This window comes from Cnephaeus nilssonii, assembly GCF_951640355.1.
Source record: "Cnephaeus nilssonii genome assembly, chromosome: 13".
In the NCBI taxonomy this organism is placed as follows: Eukaryota; Metazoa; Chordata; class Mammalia; order Chiroptera; family Vespertilionidae; genus Cnephaeus; species Cnephaeus nilssonii.
The window spans coordinates 2,062,382-2,077,660 of record NC_137084.1 but is presented as its reverse complement, the minus strand read 5'-3'; the positions used below and the strand labels follow the sequence as shown (position 1 = coordinate 2,077,660).

Sequence of the window (15,279 nt, the reverse complement as noted above, 5' to 3'; positions counted from 1 at the left end):
CACCAGGGGCGCGGTTACCCTGACAACCCGCGGACGCCCAGGGCCGCCGACGGCGCTCCCGGCGTGCCCCGCGCGGCGCGGCGCCGGAAGTGAGTGAGCATTTCCGGCAGCCGTCCCCGCGGCGCGGACTTCTCGGTGGCAGCGCCGTTCTGGCTTCTTTTGCCGACATGAAGGATGTGCCAGGCTTCCTCCAGCAGAGCCAGAGCTCGGGGCCCGGCGAGGCCGCCGTGTGGCACCGTCTGGAGGAGCTCTACACGAAGAAGTGAGGCCGGGGCGGGCGCCGCGGAGGGAGCGGGCGGGGGGCCGGGGAGGGCGGGCGCCGCGGAGGGGCCGGGCCTGGCGGGCCGGGGGCGCCCCGACCTGCGGGGGAGGTCACGGCGAGGGGCGGGGTGGCGGCCACGCGGACGGGGGATTGGGGGCCCAGGGCTCACTGCCTTCGCCCTCCTGAGCGAGGGGCTGTGCGGAGGTTCTGAATTTGCTGATCTTAGAAGAGGGTTCTGGGCTGGCGGGTGACGTTGTCCTCGTTCCACTCCAACAAGCCAGCGCCTGGTCTTGGTCAGCAGGTCCTGGCGTCCTGCGCTCGGCCTAGTCCTACTGACTGCCCACGGCCCTCGCCCTCTGGAACGGGGAACCAGAGGCCGGCGCAGGTCTGCCTTTTCCGCGTTGAGTCTGCATTTGGTTACACGCTGCCTTTCCCTTCCTCTCTGAAATCAGTAAGAATATACTTAAATAAATATGTTTTTACTGAAGAAAGGAAGGGAGAGGTATACAAACTTCAATGATGGGAGAGAACCATGCCTCCTGCACACCCCACCCTGGGGGTGGAGTCCCCAACCCGGGCTTGTGCCCTGACCAGGAGTCAACCATGATCTCATGGTTCACAGGTGGATGCTCAACCACGGAGCCACACAGGGCAGCACTTTGTATTTTTCAAGGCATTTTATTTGCATCCTTACAAACTAGCCTTTGGTTTCAAATGTGCTGTCATTCCAGAGATTTCCCTGTACTCGCTCTCAGTCACCCCGTCACTGAGAGGAAATGAGCTCAGTGGAAGCTCCTTCCCTGAGGCCCTCGGCTGCCAGGCGGAAGAGCTAGGGTTTCGACTTGAATGTGTCGAAAAGAGTCCAAAGTTCTTGTCTCCAGCCGCGCCTCACAGGAGCCCTGGGAGGTGGTCTGGAGGGATGTTCTCCGTGTATCGCTGGGTCTCGGAGAGGAGAGGAGCGCAGCCAGGGAAGAACGCGGGCTCGGTGGCACCCTCCCTGCACACAGTGGACAGGTTCCTGCTCCCACACGAGGGCCGGCCGTGCCTGTGACTGGGCGTTACTTTCTAGGTCTTACGTTTTTCAGGTTGTGGCATCAGCTGACACTGCAGGTGCTGGACTTTGTGCAGGACCCGTGCTTTGCCCAAGGAGATGGTCTTATTAAGGTAACTGACTTGTCATGCTGGGTCAGGTTGCCTGAATGTGCTCCAGGACTCGGAGATCGTGGGTGGGGTTTGCAATGACAACACGCTGCGCTGAGTCCGCAGTCACTGTGTGTCAGGCACTGTTCACACATGTACTCACTCACTCTTCACAGCAACACTGGGAGGCAGGCGTGCTGTGGCCCGACTGTGCCATAGAAGCAGAGCCCAGAGGTTTAGGGACTTGCCACAGATCGCAGCGAATAAGTGACATGTTCTGTCTCCTAAATTCCTAAGGTGCAGTCGTATGGCATGCTCCTGTATCTTACTGTCAAAACAGGCGTGTGATCACGTGTCACCAGAGGCTCAGCCCTGAGCGGGACAGAGACCCGCCCCCCACCTCCCGCTCAATGTCTGTCCTTCAGAAATACTCCCGCACCACAGGGAGGTTTCTCCAGTGCTGCTGCGCACGCTCCCTCCTGCCGGGCACGTCTGGACTTCTCCAGCTGCCCCTCCCGCACCAAACTTGCCACCTCGTTGCTCTGCATTCCCTAGAACTCGTCACCATTTCTGGAATAACCTTTGGAACCTCTCCCTTTGTTTTTGTTTGTTTGTTTTAATACATATATATACTTTTTAAAAATTGATTTCAGAGAGGAAGGGAGAGGGGAGAGAAATAGAAACATCAATGATGAGCAGGAATCATCGATAGGCTGCCTCCTGCACACCTCCCACTGGGGATGGAGCCTGCAACCCTGGCATGTGCCCTTGATGGGACTCGAACCCGGGACCTTTCAGTGCGCGGTCCGATGCTCTATCCACTGAGCCGCACGAGCCGGGGGAACCTCTCCCAGTGGCTGCTCCACCTGTGTGCTTCGATTTCCCTTGCTCCTGAGTTCCTGACGATGCCGTTTATTTCACGAGTCCCCACGAGGCCAGGCCCCCCGCGGAGCCTGGGGCAGCGCCCGGTGCTTGCTGAGTGGCTGGGGATCGGAGATGGGACTAATGAGCCTGCAGTCTTCTAACCTGCTGGTCCTGGGCCTCGCGCGCTGCTGGCCTGTTTCACTCAGTGCTTTGGAGGAGAACTAGGACTTGGTCTTCAGGAGATCCTTCTAGGGCTGGTACAATGCCCCAAGCCAGAAACAGCCCAGCTTGCTGGCGTATCCATTGGTGACCATCTGTGTGACCCTAATAACCACATGCGGGTCTCCTGGGAAACGTGCCCGCTGTGCGCGGTCCCGGCTGGTTTTGCGGATGCACGGCGTCTGACTTGTCCATGTTTTGCTCCACAGCTTTACGAAAACTTCATCAGTGACTTCGAGCACAGGTAAGGCCCTCTGCTTGTCGGCTGTGGAAAGGAAGCGCCGAGGCCTGGCGCTCACGGCTCTGCTTGTGTTTCAGGGTGAACCCCCTGTCCCTGGTGGAGATCATCCTCCACGTGGTCAGACAGATGACGGGTGAGTGGCCTGCTGCTGACGGCGCCGGTCCCGGCGGCAGCTGCTCCGTGGCCTCGAAGCCGACGGATTGGAACTTGTTTGCATTTTGATAGAAAGCACCCGGTTCTAACATTTTTATCTTTTACGTCCAAACCTCAAGGTTACCCACGTAAAAGCGTGCTGGTTGGTAGAGACCAGTCTGCAAAGAGGCCGTTGGTGGTTCTGAGCTGGTTCTGCTTCCTTTTCCAGATCCTAACGTGGCTCTTACTTTTCTGGAGAAGACGCGTGAGAAGGTACGCGTGAAGTTCTAAAACACGCTTTGTGTCTGTGCTCGCTCACTGTCCGCAGCCCTGGAGACCAGGCTCTGCCCGTGCGAGCCCGCAGGGTGCAGGGGCCTTGCTCTGTGGGTCCGCTGCCCACACGTCTGAGGCTCCTTTTCCGGCATCTGTAGGTGAAGAGCAGCGACGAGGCCGTGATCCTGTGTAAAACTGCCATCGGAGCCCTGAAGTTGAACATCGGGGACCTACAGGTCACAAAGGTGAGGTCGCCGTCACACAGGTGTGTCTTTGGTTTAAAAGGTTGTTTGAGCCCTGGCCAGTTTCTCAGTGGTTAGAGCGCTGGCCTGCGCATCTAAGCGCCATGGGATTGAATCCTGTTCAAGGGCACCTGCTGTGGTGCAGGTTCCAGCTCGGCCCCGGTCGGTGTGTGGGAGAGACAGCCAATCTGTGTGTGTCTCTCACATCGATCTTCCCTCCCTCCCTCCCTTCCACTTTCTAAAAATCAGTGGAGAAAACATCCTTAGCTGAGGGTTAGCAACAATGACAAAAAAAAACAAAAAACTATAGGAGGAAATCGTATTTTTCCTCTTTTAACTATTTACTTTAAAATAAGTTACAGGAAAGTTGCAAAGTCGCACAAAGTACTCCCCTGTGCCCTTACCTCCGATCGCTCCCATTCCCCCTGCCCGTCGTTCTGTGTGCCTGGCTTTTCCTCAAAAACCACTTAAGGGTAAGTTGCTGGTTGTCGCCGTTACCTGCAAACGGGACCCGGCGTGTTGGCTCCGCAGGGGCCACAGCCTCAGCCAGGCACAGCCTGAGGGCCCTTGTGGACCAGGGTCCGCCATTCAGGTCCCATGCTGCTGCCCCACCTCCTCTGCATCCTCATCACGTCAGAGGTTCCTATCCCGGAGCCTTTTGATCTGTTTTTTAATGATTTTAGAGAGAGAGGAAGGGAGAGGGAGAATCATCGATCGGCTGCCTCCTGCACACTCGCTACTGGGGGTCGAGCCTCGAGCCCACAAGCTGGGCATGTGCCCTGACCGCGATTCGAACCGGCAGCTTCTTGGTGCACGGTGGACGCCCCAGCCGGCCCCACTGGCTGGGCTGAGGTTTCTGTTCTAACACGCCAAGTTTTGCGTGCTTTTCATCTTGTCACATGTTACTTTACAACGCTGTGAGCTACAGAGGAGGCCATCTCGCTCCTGTGAACAGGAAACCATCGAAGATGTCGAAGAAATGCTCAACAACCTGCCGGGCGTGACGTCGGTTCACAGCCGCTTCTACGACCTCTCCAGCAAGTACTACCAGACGATCGGCAGCCACGCGTCCTACTACAAGGACGCTCTGCGCTTCCTGGGCTGCGTCGACATCAAGGACCTGCCAGGTGAGACCCGCTCGCGGTGCCGCTCGAGAAGCCCGCCTGCGGACGCCACAGCCGGGGGGGCGGGGGCTGAGGCAGCAGGTCTCAAAGCCCTCGGGTGCCGCTCCCCTGGCTAGAGCGGGAAGGGTGGCTGAAGCTGTAGCTGCCACACTGGACGGGTCTTTGGTGTCTCATTCGGGGGAAGGAGCCTGAGCGCCCCCCCCCCCCCCGGGGCTCTGTCAGAGCCTGCACCTCCGGCCCTGCCCGGGGACCCCTCTGCAAGCTGAGGTGCTAGACCCGGGGGACGAGCGACAGAAACCTCTCAGGGGTCTGAGGGGGGAAAGAGCAGTGACACTGAGCCTGGGGGGAGGGCGGTGAGTGTGTCCACAAAGGAAACTTCGGCCGATTTTAGAGGCTCCTCACAGGTCACTGTTGCAGCCACCGAGACCTGCAACTCCTGGGAATGTGAGTGTAACCGCTGCGTCTCCGGGAGGGCCCGGGGCAGGGCAGCCCATGTGCCAGGGACCGCTGTGGGGAAAGGAGGCTCATTCCAGCTGTAGAGAGGCTGAGCGAGGTCAATAGGGCAGGCTCCCACCCGAGGGCTCCCACCCGAGGGCTCCCACCCGAGGGCTCCCACCCGAGGGCTCGGGGAGCACCGGCGGGAAGGATAGGCAGCCACGTGGCTTAAGGGAGTGAGGGAGTGGGTGCTTCCCACAGAGCCCGGGGAGGCGGGCCCGCCGGATCTGAACCCAGCGCTGTCACCAGGGCGCCTGTTCGCGCTCTGCTGTGACCCCCCGGCGTGCTGCCGCGCTTTTCCCCGTGAGGCCTTGAAGGCCGAGCGGGACGGGGCTCCTGCGTGTGTGACGAGGGGTGTTGTCGTCCTAGTGCCGGAGCAGCAGGAGAGAGCCTTCACGCTGGGCCTGGCGGGACTTCTCGGCGAGGGAGTGTTTAACTTCGGAGAACTCGTAAGTGGGCCCGGGGCACAGACGCGTCGCCGCGGGCAGTGCGCGCTGCCAGCTAACCGTCTCTGTCCCGCAGCTCATGCACCCCGTGCTGGAGTCGCTGAGGGGCACTGACCGGCAGTGGCTGATCGACACCCTGTATGCCTTCAACAGCGGCAACGTGGAGCAGTTCCAGACGCTGAAGGCCGCCTGGGGCCAGCAGGTCAGTCCAGGCGCCCCGGCTGCGCCTGCCTCTCCCGCAGGCGCCGGGGAGACAGGCAGGCAGGCACCCCGGGTAGCTCAGGTGTAGCCGGCCTGCTCTGCCCTGCAGACAGCGCTGGGGGAGGGTGACACGGGCCTCCAACAGAATGTGACCTCCGCGTGCGCAGAGAGGAGTGGGGTTGGGGTCATGAACCCGTCTCGAGTGTGGCTCTGAGCTCAGCAGATAACTGTCCGCCGGGGCTGCCTCCAGGGAAGCTGGTACCCTGCTCTTCCCTCAGGACAAGGCCCCGGAACTGAGGCCCGCCCCCCGCTGTCTCTGCCGGTCGGTTCTTGTCTGGGGAACAGCCTGCAGCTGGGCGCTGCTCTCGTCGTTTCCTACGAAAGCGAAGCCCCGGGCCCTGATGCTGGTCGGGAGCCTCGGGCCAGTGCCTGTCTCACCCACCTGCTGGTCAGGTGACGTGTCTTTCTCCTTCACAGCCTGATCTCGCCGCCAACGAAGCCCAACTTCTGAGGAAAATCCAGCTGCTCTGCCTCATGGAGGTAAGCGAGCGCCGGGACCCTCTGTGCCGGGAGGCCGGCAGGTGGCGCGGGTCCTGCCGACCTCAAGCCCTGGGTGCAGCTGAAGCTAGTGAATCAGCTAGAACAACAGTGCTGCCCCGCCCGCCCCTCCCCCCCCCCCCCCCCCCCCCGCCCCGTTCCTCTCCCACTTGCTCTTCTGTTTGTATTTGGGTCTCAGCGCCCACGGCCTCCTCAGAGAGGCCCGGCCGGACCCTCGGCCTAACGTAGCTGCCGCCTGCTGGCACTCGCCGCTCCTTGTCTACAGCCCATCTGACTTTCCCGCTAGAGTTTGAGCCTTTTGATACCTTTTTCTTTTTAAAGATATTTTTATTGTTTTCAGAGAGGCAGGGAGAGGGAGGGAGGGAGGGAGGGAGGGAGGGAGGGAGGGAGGGAGGGAGGGAGAGAGAGAGAGAGAGAGAGAGAGAGAGAGAGAGAGAGAGAGAGAGAGAGAGAAACATCCATGGTAGAGAATCATGGATCGGCTGCCTCCTGCACAACCCACACTGGGGAACGAGCCCACAACCCGGGCATGTGCCCTGACCGGGAATCGAACTGTGACCTCCTGGTTCCTAGGTCAACGCTCAGCCACTGAGCCACGGTGGTCGGTGAGTTTGAGCCTTTTGAGCAAAGGGCTCTGTGTTGCGGCTCAGCGCAGTGTCCCCAGCTCTGAGCTCGGGGCGAACAGTGACTGGCAGAAAGCTGCCGTGCGGCCAATCTTACCGGCTCCCCTCAGCACTGAGAGCTGGTGTTAATGAGATAGGGCTAATGTTAAGAAAGCTGTAGTGTAGAGGTACTAATACCTGCATTTTCAGAGCAAGTATTGACAAAAGTATCCTTATTCAGTTTTCTGACATTCCTTATTGGGAAAACTTTTTCCAGATGACTTTCACACGACCTGCCAATCACAGACAACTCACTTTTGAAGAAATTGCCAAAAGTTCTAAGATCAGCGTGAACGAGGTATAGTGTTTGGGCTGGGGCTGTCCCCGAGGGGCCGGGCTCCTGGTGGGGGCACCCTGCTCCCCGACTCAAACCACAGAGGAGCGGCGTCCTTCCCGGCATTGGGCCGCGCTGGCGCCCGCCTGACCCCGCCCTCTGCGCAGGTGGAGCTGCTGGTGATGAAGGCGCTGTCGGTGGGGCTGGTGAAAGGCAGCATCGACGAGGTGGACGAGCGGGTCCACATGACCTGGGTGCAGCCCCGCGTGCTGGACCTGCAGCAGGTGACGCGGGCCGTCGGAAGGAGGCGGGCTCCGGGGCGGGCTCCTGCCGCGGGACAGGGTTTCAGGGAACCTCGTTCAGTGCCACCTGGGACCTGAACCCTGTGTTTAAAAGCGATTGTGGTAACAGTGCTGGTCACGCTGGTGATGCCTTTTAATCCTAAAATTGGTCCTCTGATCAGGTACCTTCCTGCTTATGTGATTTGAGCTTAAATCCATCCTGCTCACATTTGCTGGAACTTAATCCTGTGGATTTCCCCTGTTCTTGCCTGCTTGCTTCCTGCCAGCGTGTGAAATGTGCTTGTGGGGAGATGCCTGTGCGGTGCCGTGTCCTCCCCGCCAGCTCGGGTCCCTCCGTTAGGGCCCTGCTGCGCCTCACTCTGCTCTCCGCCCTCAGATCCAGGGCATGAAGGACCGCCTGGAGTCCTGGTGCACGGACGTCAAGAGCATGGAGATGCTGGTGGAGCACCAGGCGCACGACGTCCTCACCTAGAGTCCTCCCGCAGCGCCCGCGCCCCGCCCCCCAGGGCTCCCCACCGAGGGCTCCCCGCCGAGGCGGGTTCTGTTGGCAGGACTGTTCTTCCTGGGAAAGGGGGCCCCGTGGCGTCTCCTGACCTGCAGTGAGGGTGGGGCCCGCGGGTCGGAGGATGGGCCCTGCGTGTGGGCTCCGCTCCGGTTGATCTGCCCCACCCCCACCCCCACCCGTGTGAGCACGTTCCCAGGCGGCCCGAGGGCCCTGCAATAAACGCCTTTGCCGTGTCCTCTCTGGTTTCTCGTGGCTCACCCTCCAGGCCAAGCCTGTGTCTGCAGAGACTGGAGGCAGCAGAGGGAATGGGGGGGTTGGGGGGCGTGGCCTTGGCCTTCCCTCTGAGGAGAGCGTTCCTGCACGTGCGGGACGGGCGGGGCAGGGGCCGAGGGCCGGGATGCCCTCTGACAGGTCGGCCCCCTGCCCCAAGCCAGCGGCTCCTGTGACCCGAGTGCCCTGTGCTGAGTCCGGGGAGGCGGCGCACATGCATGAACACAGGCGAGCGTTCGGTGGGGGAGGGTTTAATGAGGGCTCCCTCCCGTGCCCGTGGCGGCGGCTGCGGCTGCCCGCCTCACTCGCCGGGCCGTTTCTTGTAGCTCTCCAGGTGGGACAGCACCCAGCCCGCGGGGATCATGAAGCTGAGGAAGGTCACCCCGAGCGCCGCGGCCTGCTCCTGCGTGGGAGAGCACACGTGAGGCGCCAGGCCCGGGTCACGGGGCGGCGTCTGCCCGCCCGGCCCCCTCGCCCGCCTGGCCCCCTCGCCCTTGCCTCCTTCCCAGGGCACAGGTGCTGCGGGTCAGGGCCTGCAGGCGGCAGACAGCCCAGGTTCTAAGTTGCTTGCAAACACGGACGGCCTTGGAGTGGGGGGCCTGTTCCGGAGCCCGGGTCGTGGGGCTCCTTGGCTGCGTGCGTGTGCGTGGGGCCCGCCTGGATCCCTGTGTTCTCCCGTCGGCGGGTTCTGAAGAGGCAGCTCTGCTTCTCCCTGGTTTCCGCCGGAACAGCCTGGGCCCTCGAGTTTCTAGATCAGGTGCCTGATTGGGGGGGGAACTAACCCTCCTTTTAGCTTCAACCCCCAGAGGCCTCAGGCGGAGCTCCGGGCTTCCCTTCCTAGCACATGACCTTGGGCCGGTGACCTTCCTAACCTTGGTTACTTAGGCTTGACCCAGGTCAGTTTCCCCTGTGCTCTCCCCGGCCCTCAGAGAGCCCACCCCCCCTCCCACGGGTGACGCTGCAGGACCCCGCGGCCCCTCCCAGTTCGGCCTCGGCACCTGCCTTGGCACCTGCCTTGGCAGAGGCAGCGGGAGCCTGAGACTAGGCCCGACGGACAGCTGGCTGCAGTTGGGACAAAGCCCCGCCCGCCCTGGGACAGGCCCCTTGCCGGGTCCCCGCTAGCAGCGCCAGGCCTGGGAGGACGTCCCCTCGCCCTTGACCAGCCTGGCTTCCTGGGACCCAGCCTGAAACCCGCCGCCTCCTGGGGATTCTGGGACTGCCAGCCCTCCCTGGCCGGCCCCGCTGCCTCCCAGGTACTCACGGAGGCAGAAGTGGGTGACTTGGCCGGCTTGGCGGAGATGTGCGCCTTGGGGACCACACAGGCCCTCAGCGGGGCTTGCAGCAGCCTGATGGCGGGGCCCAACCTCATGTTGCCGGGCCGAGCTCCGAGTCCCGTGCGTCCTGTCCCTCGCTCTGTCCTCTGCTCGCTGGGCTGGGCTGGGCTTTTTATAGCTCGAGGGGAAGCGCAGCTGCCCCTCCTGGCCCAGGGCTTGGCAGGAAGGTCGCCTGCGTGGACCGAGCCAGCCTCAGGCCGCAGCCCGAGCGCGTCCCCTGCAGTGGCTCCGAGGGTGCCAGCTCCTCGCAGGGCAGGCCTGGCCCTCCAGCACGGCTTGCACTCCTCGCCGGGGCCTGAGCGCTGGGGGGGGAGCGGCACCGTTTAAGAGGGACTCGGCCGGCGGCCGTGATGCCCGGGAGCTCTGGCGTTGGCATTTCTGGCTGAGCTGCCGGCTTCTCTTTCTTTCTTTCTTTTTTTAAAATATATTTTATTGATTTTAGAGAGGAAGGGAGAGGGAGAGAGAGATAGAAACATCAATGATGAGAGAGAATCATTGATTGGCTGCCTCTTGCACGCCCCCCATTGGGGATTGAGCCCACAACCCAGGCATGTGCCCTTGGCCGGAATCGAACCCGGGACCCTTCAGTCCGCAGGCTGACGCTCTAGCCACTGAGCAACACCAGCTAGGGCATCGGCTTCTCTTTCTTGACGGGCTGCCAGGTGTCCCCAGAGCCCCGCTGCCCCCCGGGCACAGCGCGTGCATGGCAAGGAGCTTCCCGGTTGCTGACCTGGGCGACCCCTGCCTCCGGGCCCACGTGCAGGCTGGGCATCGGCTCAGGCCCCGGCCCCCAGCAGGGCGGCGCTCTCTGCGGGAACAGTTATTCGGAAGCTTGTTTCCTGCTCCGGGAGACGCACCTTCTCTGTGCAGACATCGCCCGCCCAGCAGGGTCCTCGGGGAGGGCAGGGGGCCCTGCGGGATGCGGAGCCCTGGTCGTCCTCCCGCCTCGTCCAGGCCTGTGTGACCTCTAACAGCCTCCACCCTCTGCAGACCTCAGCCTCGACCCCCAGCTGCGCCTGTCCACCATCAGGATGCCCGGGCGCCAACCCTTGTCCCCAGGGGGTCGAGTCCCCGAGGCCAGGCGTCTTACCCGTCTGATGCTCACACGCACACCCAGGCCACCGCCGTGACCACACCCACTGACTGCACTCCCCACCCCGGTCCCGCCCTGAAGGGTCCCCACAACCCCACACAGCAGCCGGGACAGTCCAGAGCAAGCAGGCCCGCCCCCCCCGCCTGAGGGTCCAGCCCCCACAGGCCACGCTGAGCATCTGCCCTTCTGCCCCCGGCTCCCGCGTGTTCACCCGTGTTCACGTCCAGGCCTGGGTCCCAAGGCATCGCTCAGGCATGTGCTCGTGTAGCTGGACACGAGGCCTGTGAGGACCCGCACTCGCGGCTGAGTTTGGGGCTCGGCCTGTCTGGCTCAGCCGACTTCAGCCCTTGTTGGCCGAACAGATTGGAGTAGGAGAGGGCGGGGGGCCATTGGATCACATCACCTCCCGGGACCTGAGCCTTCGTGCGGACTGTGCTGGAGGCCGCAGCCCCGAGACCCGGTCAGACAGCCGTGTCACTAGGGACAGTCGTGCCCCAGCCAGTTGGCGTGGCTCCGTGGTTGAGCGTCAAGCTATGAACCAGGAGGTCACGGTTCGGTTTCCGGTCGGGGCACAGGCCCAGGTTGTGGGCTCGGTCCCTAGACGGGGGGTGCAGGAGGCAGCGGATCAATGATTCTCTCTCATCATTGATGTTTCTCTCTCCCTCTCCCTTCCTCTCTGAAATCAATAAAAATACATTTATTTTTTAAGAAAGAGCCTGAAAAAGGAAAAGAAATGGCGAGTTGTTGACGCGACGCCATCACCTGAGAACGCGTTAACTTTGTTCTTCCCTGGAAGCCACACGTGTTCCCAAGGAGGGCGGTTCCCGGGCTGCCCCCGCCTCCCATGCCTGTGACCGGAGCAGGAGCCGCGGGGGGCCGAGGAGGGAGCGGGCTCCGAGGGTCACCTCCACGGAGCGGGGTCCCTGCCAGCTCAGGCGGGGCTCTGCCCCCTCCGAATAATCCTTCCGCCCAAAACTGTAATTACCCCTTGGGGAGCCGCTGGGGGCGGCTGGGGATTAGACAGCGGGTCCCCAGCCAGGTGGCTCTTGCCCAGGTAAGACCTGCTGCCCCGCCCCGGCCCCCCCCCCCCCCGGCTGCTGAGGGGCCTCCCCCTCTTCCCCGCGGGTGGGATGGGGTGCCCCGGAGACAGAGCCACTCCCTCAGGCCTGGGTGGCCCGCCAGCCTCGGCCTCGCCCCCCCCCACACACCCCCACCCCCACCCGCACGGCCTTGGGGCCTTTCCTACCTTTCCCAGCGCAAACCTGCCCCCTCCCCATGGACCGGCCTCCGGCCACAGCAGCCGGAGCTTGTCTTCCCCAGAACCACTTGTTCACCCCCAACCCTAGAGCCCTGCTGCCCGCACCCCACCCCGCAGCCGCGTTAGTCCCCACAGAGCAGGGCCCTGTCCGCTCCCTCCCCCGGGGTCTGCCTACGGGAGGAAGCGCGGTGACCCCGAGAGGAGAGGGTGGCCACAGGGTTCACACTGGACAAGGGAGTGAAAGGCTCTGTGGGTGCCGGGCTGGGGGCCCCGTAACACCGGGGGAAACCGAGGCTTGGGGAGGGGGCCGGGCCCTGGGCCGGAGCAGGAAGAGCTGGGGAGGCACCAGAATCCTGCACTCACCTCCACCCTCCACCCTCACGCAGCGTCTGTCTCACCTCCACTCACCTCCACCTTCCACCCTCACGCAGCGTCTGTCTGCCGGACCTGGCCCTCCTGCCCCCGGTGTGTGTGTGTGCGGGGGCGGGGGGCGGGGGGGGCGGCCACCGTGGACTCTCCCTCACTGGGAAGCCCAAGCCCCTGGGAAGGCCAGTGCTTCGTGTCGCCCTTGGCACCGCCCGGAGTCTGGAATCTGCCACAGACGATGCTGGGGGAGCAGAGAGGGGACGGGGCAGAGCCCCCAGCAGACCCAGGGACCCCGACACGGCCCTGCGTGCTGACGTTCACGCAGACTTCCCTGCGCTGGAATCCACTTCCGTCGCACAGCAGGGTCCTCAGCGTGTCCTCCGGGCCCGGGGGACCGGAACCTCGGGGTGTCCCTATCTGTTACAACCGCGCCTCCCCGGGAATCCGGTCCCATGAGCAGGTCCTGAGATGAATCTGCTTGCACTCGTGCATCCACATGATGCCCACATGCGTCCTGCGGGTTCTGCCCTGGAGAATACGCGCCAATACGCGTGCTGGGATGCGTTTGTCACAGTTAGTGAACCAACGTGGACACGCCATCGTGACCTCAATAAAGCCCATCCTGTGCTCAGACGCCCTCCGTTTCCCCCACGGCCCTCTCCTGCCCCAGGCCCCGCCGAGGACACCACCTGACGTCGCCGGCACCTCCCCAGCCCCTCCTCGGCGCTGGCTCCTCGGGCCTTGGCCGGTGTGCTGAGGGCGCCCTCTGCCGTTCTTGTGGGGATTAGGCTGAGGTGGGGTTGGGAGGATGACCAGGGCGGGGAGGGGGTCAAGCGCCCTCGTCACACCATCCATGGCACCACCGACAGGCCGACCTGAGCACCTGGCCGAGGCGATGTTCGTCGTGTCTCTCTCTCTTCTCCTCTTCCCAGCCTGTCCCCTCTGGGAGGACATCCGGGGCTCAGCCCGCGCTGCAGGACCACGGGCTGGGGCTCCCCCTTGTGACGGGGCGGCGGCGGGGGGGGGGGGCACCTCCCCAGGAATTACGTGGAATTCTTCTGCATGGGAGATATTCTCCCATTTATTATTTTTAATACATATGTATTTAAGGTACATATTTATATTTTTTATTTATCGATTTCAGAGAGGAAGGGAGAGGGAAAGAGAGAGAGAGACATCATGATGCGAGAGAACCATTGATTGGCTGCCTCCTGCACGCCGCCCACTGGGGATGGAGCCCGCAGCCTGGGCATGTGCCCTCGACCGGGAATCGGCCGGTGACCTCCTGGTTCATAGGTCGACACTCAACCACTGAGAAACACCAGCTGGGCCATATATATTTTATTGTTGATAGTATTACAGATGTCTCCCATTCCCCCTGCTTTATCCCCCTCCTCCCAGCCCCTACCCACCCCCCAGGTCTTCACTACCCTATTGCCCGTGTCCATGGGCTGTGCATATAAGTACACTAGAGGCCTAGTGCATGGATTCGTGCACCCGTGGGGTCCCTCGGCCTGGCCTGCAATCCATCCAGGAGGGACCGCGGGAGGTTGGCTGGCCAGGAAGGGACCACGGGAGGGCTCCAGACCATGTCCGGCCTGTCTCACCCGGTCCCAATTGGCCGGACCCCAGCAGGAAGCTAATCTACCGGTTGGAGCGTCTGCCCCTTGGGGGTCAATGCACATCATAGCAACTGGTGGAATGGTCGAACGAACTGTCAGACAGTTAGCATATTACGCTGTTATCATATAGGATAAGTTCTTTGGTTTATCTCTTCTCATCCCCTCAACCTCACATTGAGGTATGTCAGTCTGTTCCATGCCTCCCTGCTTCAGGTTTTATTTTGTTGGTCCGTTTATTATTACTTACTAGAGGCCCGGTGCACGAATTTGTGCTCAGGTGGGGTCCCTCGACCTGGCCCCCCGATCAGGGCCCATTGAGGGGGGGGGGCCGGACAGGAAGAGGGACTGTGGGAGGTTGGCTGGCAGCCTCCCCATCGGGCCGACGGGGGCCCGGCTGGCTGTGGGGAGGGACCAGGGGACTTTGGTCAACCGTGGGAGGTTGGCTGTGGGAGCACACTGACCACCAGGGGGCAGCTCCTGCATTGAGCGTCTGCCCCCTGGTGGTCAGTGTGCGTCATAGCGACTGGTCCACCGGTCGTTCTGGTCGTTCGGTTGTAAGGGCTGCTTAGGCTTTTATATATATAGACTATTTGTGTGCATTAGTTACGTGTCACATGCTGGATTCTAATCAGTACGACTTAAGTTTGTTGCTCACATTTTCCATGTTTGGCATTGGAACTATTTTTCCTTTCTTTTTTGGGGGGGTTGCTGTGTCCATCTGGTATACCCTTACCATTAGGGAGTTTTTTCTCTTTTATTTGTTTGAGCGCTTCCTTACTTACTGGCCTATACAATGCTCCAGACTCATCTTTTTTGTTTTGTTAATCCTCACATGAGAATATTTTTCCCATTTCTTTTCAGAGAGGATGGAAAGGAGGGAGGGAGGGAGAAGGGGGTGGAGAGAGAGAGAGAGAGAGAGAGAGAGAGAGAGGGTTGCCTCCCACACGTGCCCGACCGGGGCCGGGAACAAACCTGCAGTCCAGGAACGTGCCCTTGACCGGAATCGAGCCCCAAACCCTTAGGTGCTCGGCGATGCTCTAGTCACTCAGCACACCAGCCAGGCCTCCATCTTGCGTGCTTTCTGCTCGGTCCCAAGATAAGCCAAAGAGCCCTGGTCCCTTTACCGAGCAGAGAAGGGGGTGCCCAGAGGTAGGTTCACAAGACCCTCTGGCTGAAGGGGCCCTGGGGGGGGGGGGGTCCTGGGCGTGTGAGGACGGAATGAAAGGAGGCAGGAGGCCATAGCAGGTGCATTCGGAGGGAGGGAGTCCCAGGTGACCTCCTGGAAGCAGAGTCAGCCGCCTGCATCTCAGACGGGCAAGGCCACGGGGGGGGGGGGGGGGGGCCCTGCAGAGCCGCAGGGTGCCGTGTCTCGGGAGAGAGAGGAGGAGGCTCACAG

General features: G+C 62.1%; 2 protein-coding genes across 2 annotated transcripts; one reads left to right on the top strand and one right to left on the bottom strand.

Moving 5' to 3' along the window:
* Positions 1 to 127: 127 nt before the first annotated feature.
* On the top strand, positions 128 to 8,175 carry PSMD13 (proteasome 26S subunit, non-ATPase 13). Its single transcript, XM_079787905.1, has 13 exons — positions 128 to 262; positions 1,348 to 1,426; positions 2,695 to 2,729; positions 2,804 to 2,859; positions 3,088 to 3,131; positions 3,290 to 3,376; positions 4,329 to 4,500; positions 5,362 to 5,441; positions 5,515 to 5,640; positions 6,117 to 6,179; positions 7,077 to 7,157; positions 7,301 to 7,417; positions 7,812 to 8,175. The coding sequence occupies exons 1-13, from the start codon at positions 168 to 170 to the stop codon at positions 7,905 to 7,907; spliced, it is 1,131 nt and encodes a 376-aa protein (XP_079644031.1). The 5' UTR covers positions 128 to 167; the 3' UTR covers positions 7,908 to 8,175.
* A 336-nt stretch (positions 8,176 to 8,511) lies between these two features.
* LOC307109288 (uncharacterized protein) lies at positions 8,512 to 10,988 on the bottom strand (the record flags this gene model as incomplete). Its single annotated transcript, XM_079787982.1, has 2 exons — positions 9,145 to 10,988; positions 8,512 to 8,613 (listed from the first exon to the last, which is right to left on the bottom strand). The coding sequence occupies exons 1-2, from the start codon at positions 9,577 to 9,579 to the stop codon at positions 8,512 to 8,514; spliced, it is 537 nt and encodes a 178-aa protein (XP_079644108.1). The 5' UTR covers positions 9,580 to 10,988.
* Between the last annotated feature and the right edge of the window lie 4,291 nt (positions 10,989 to 15,279).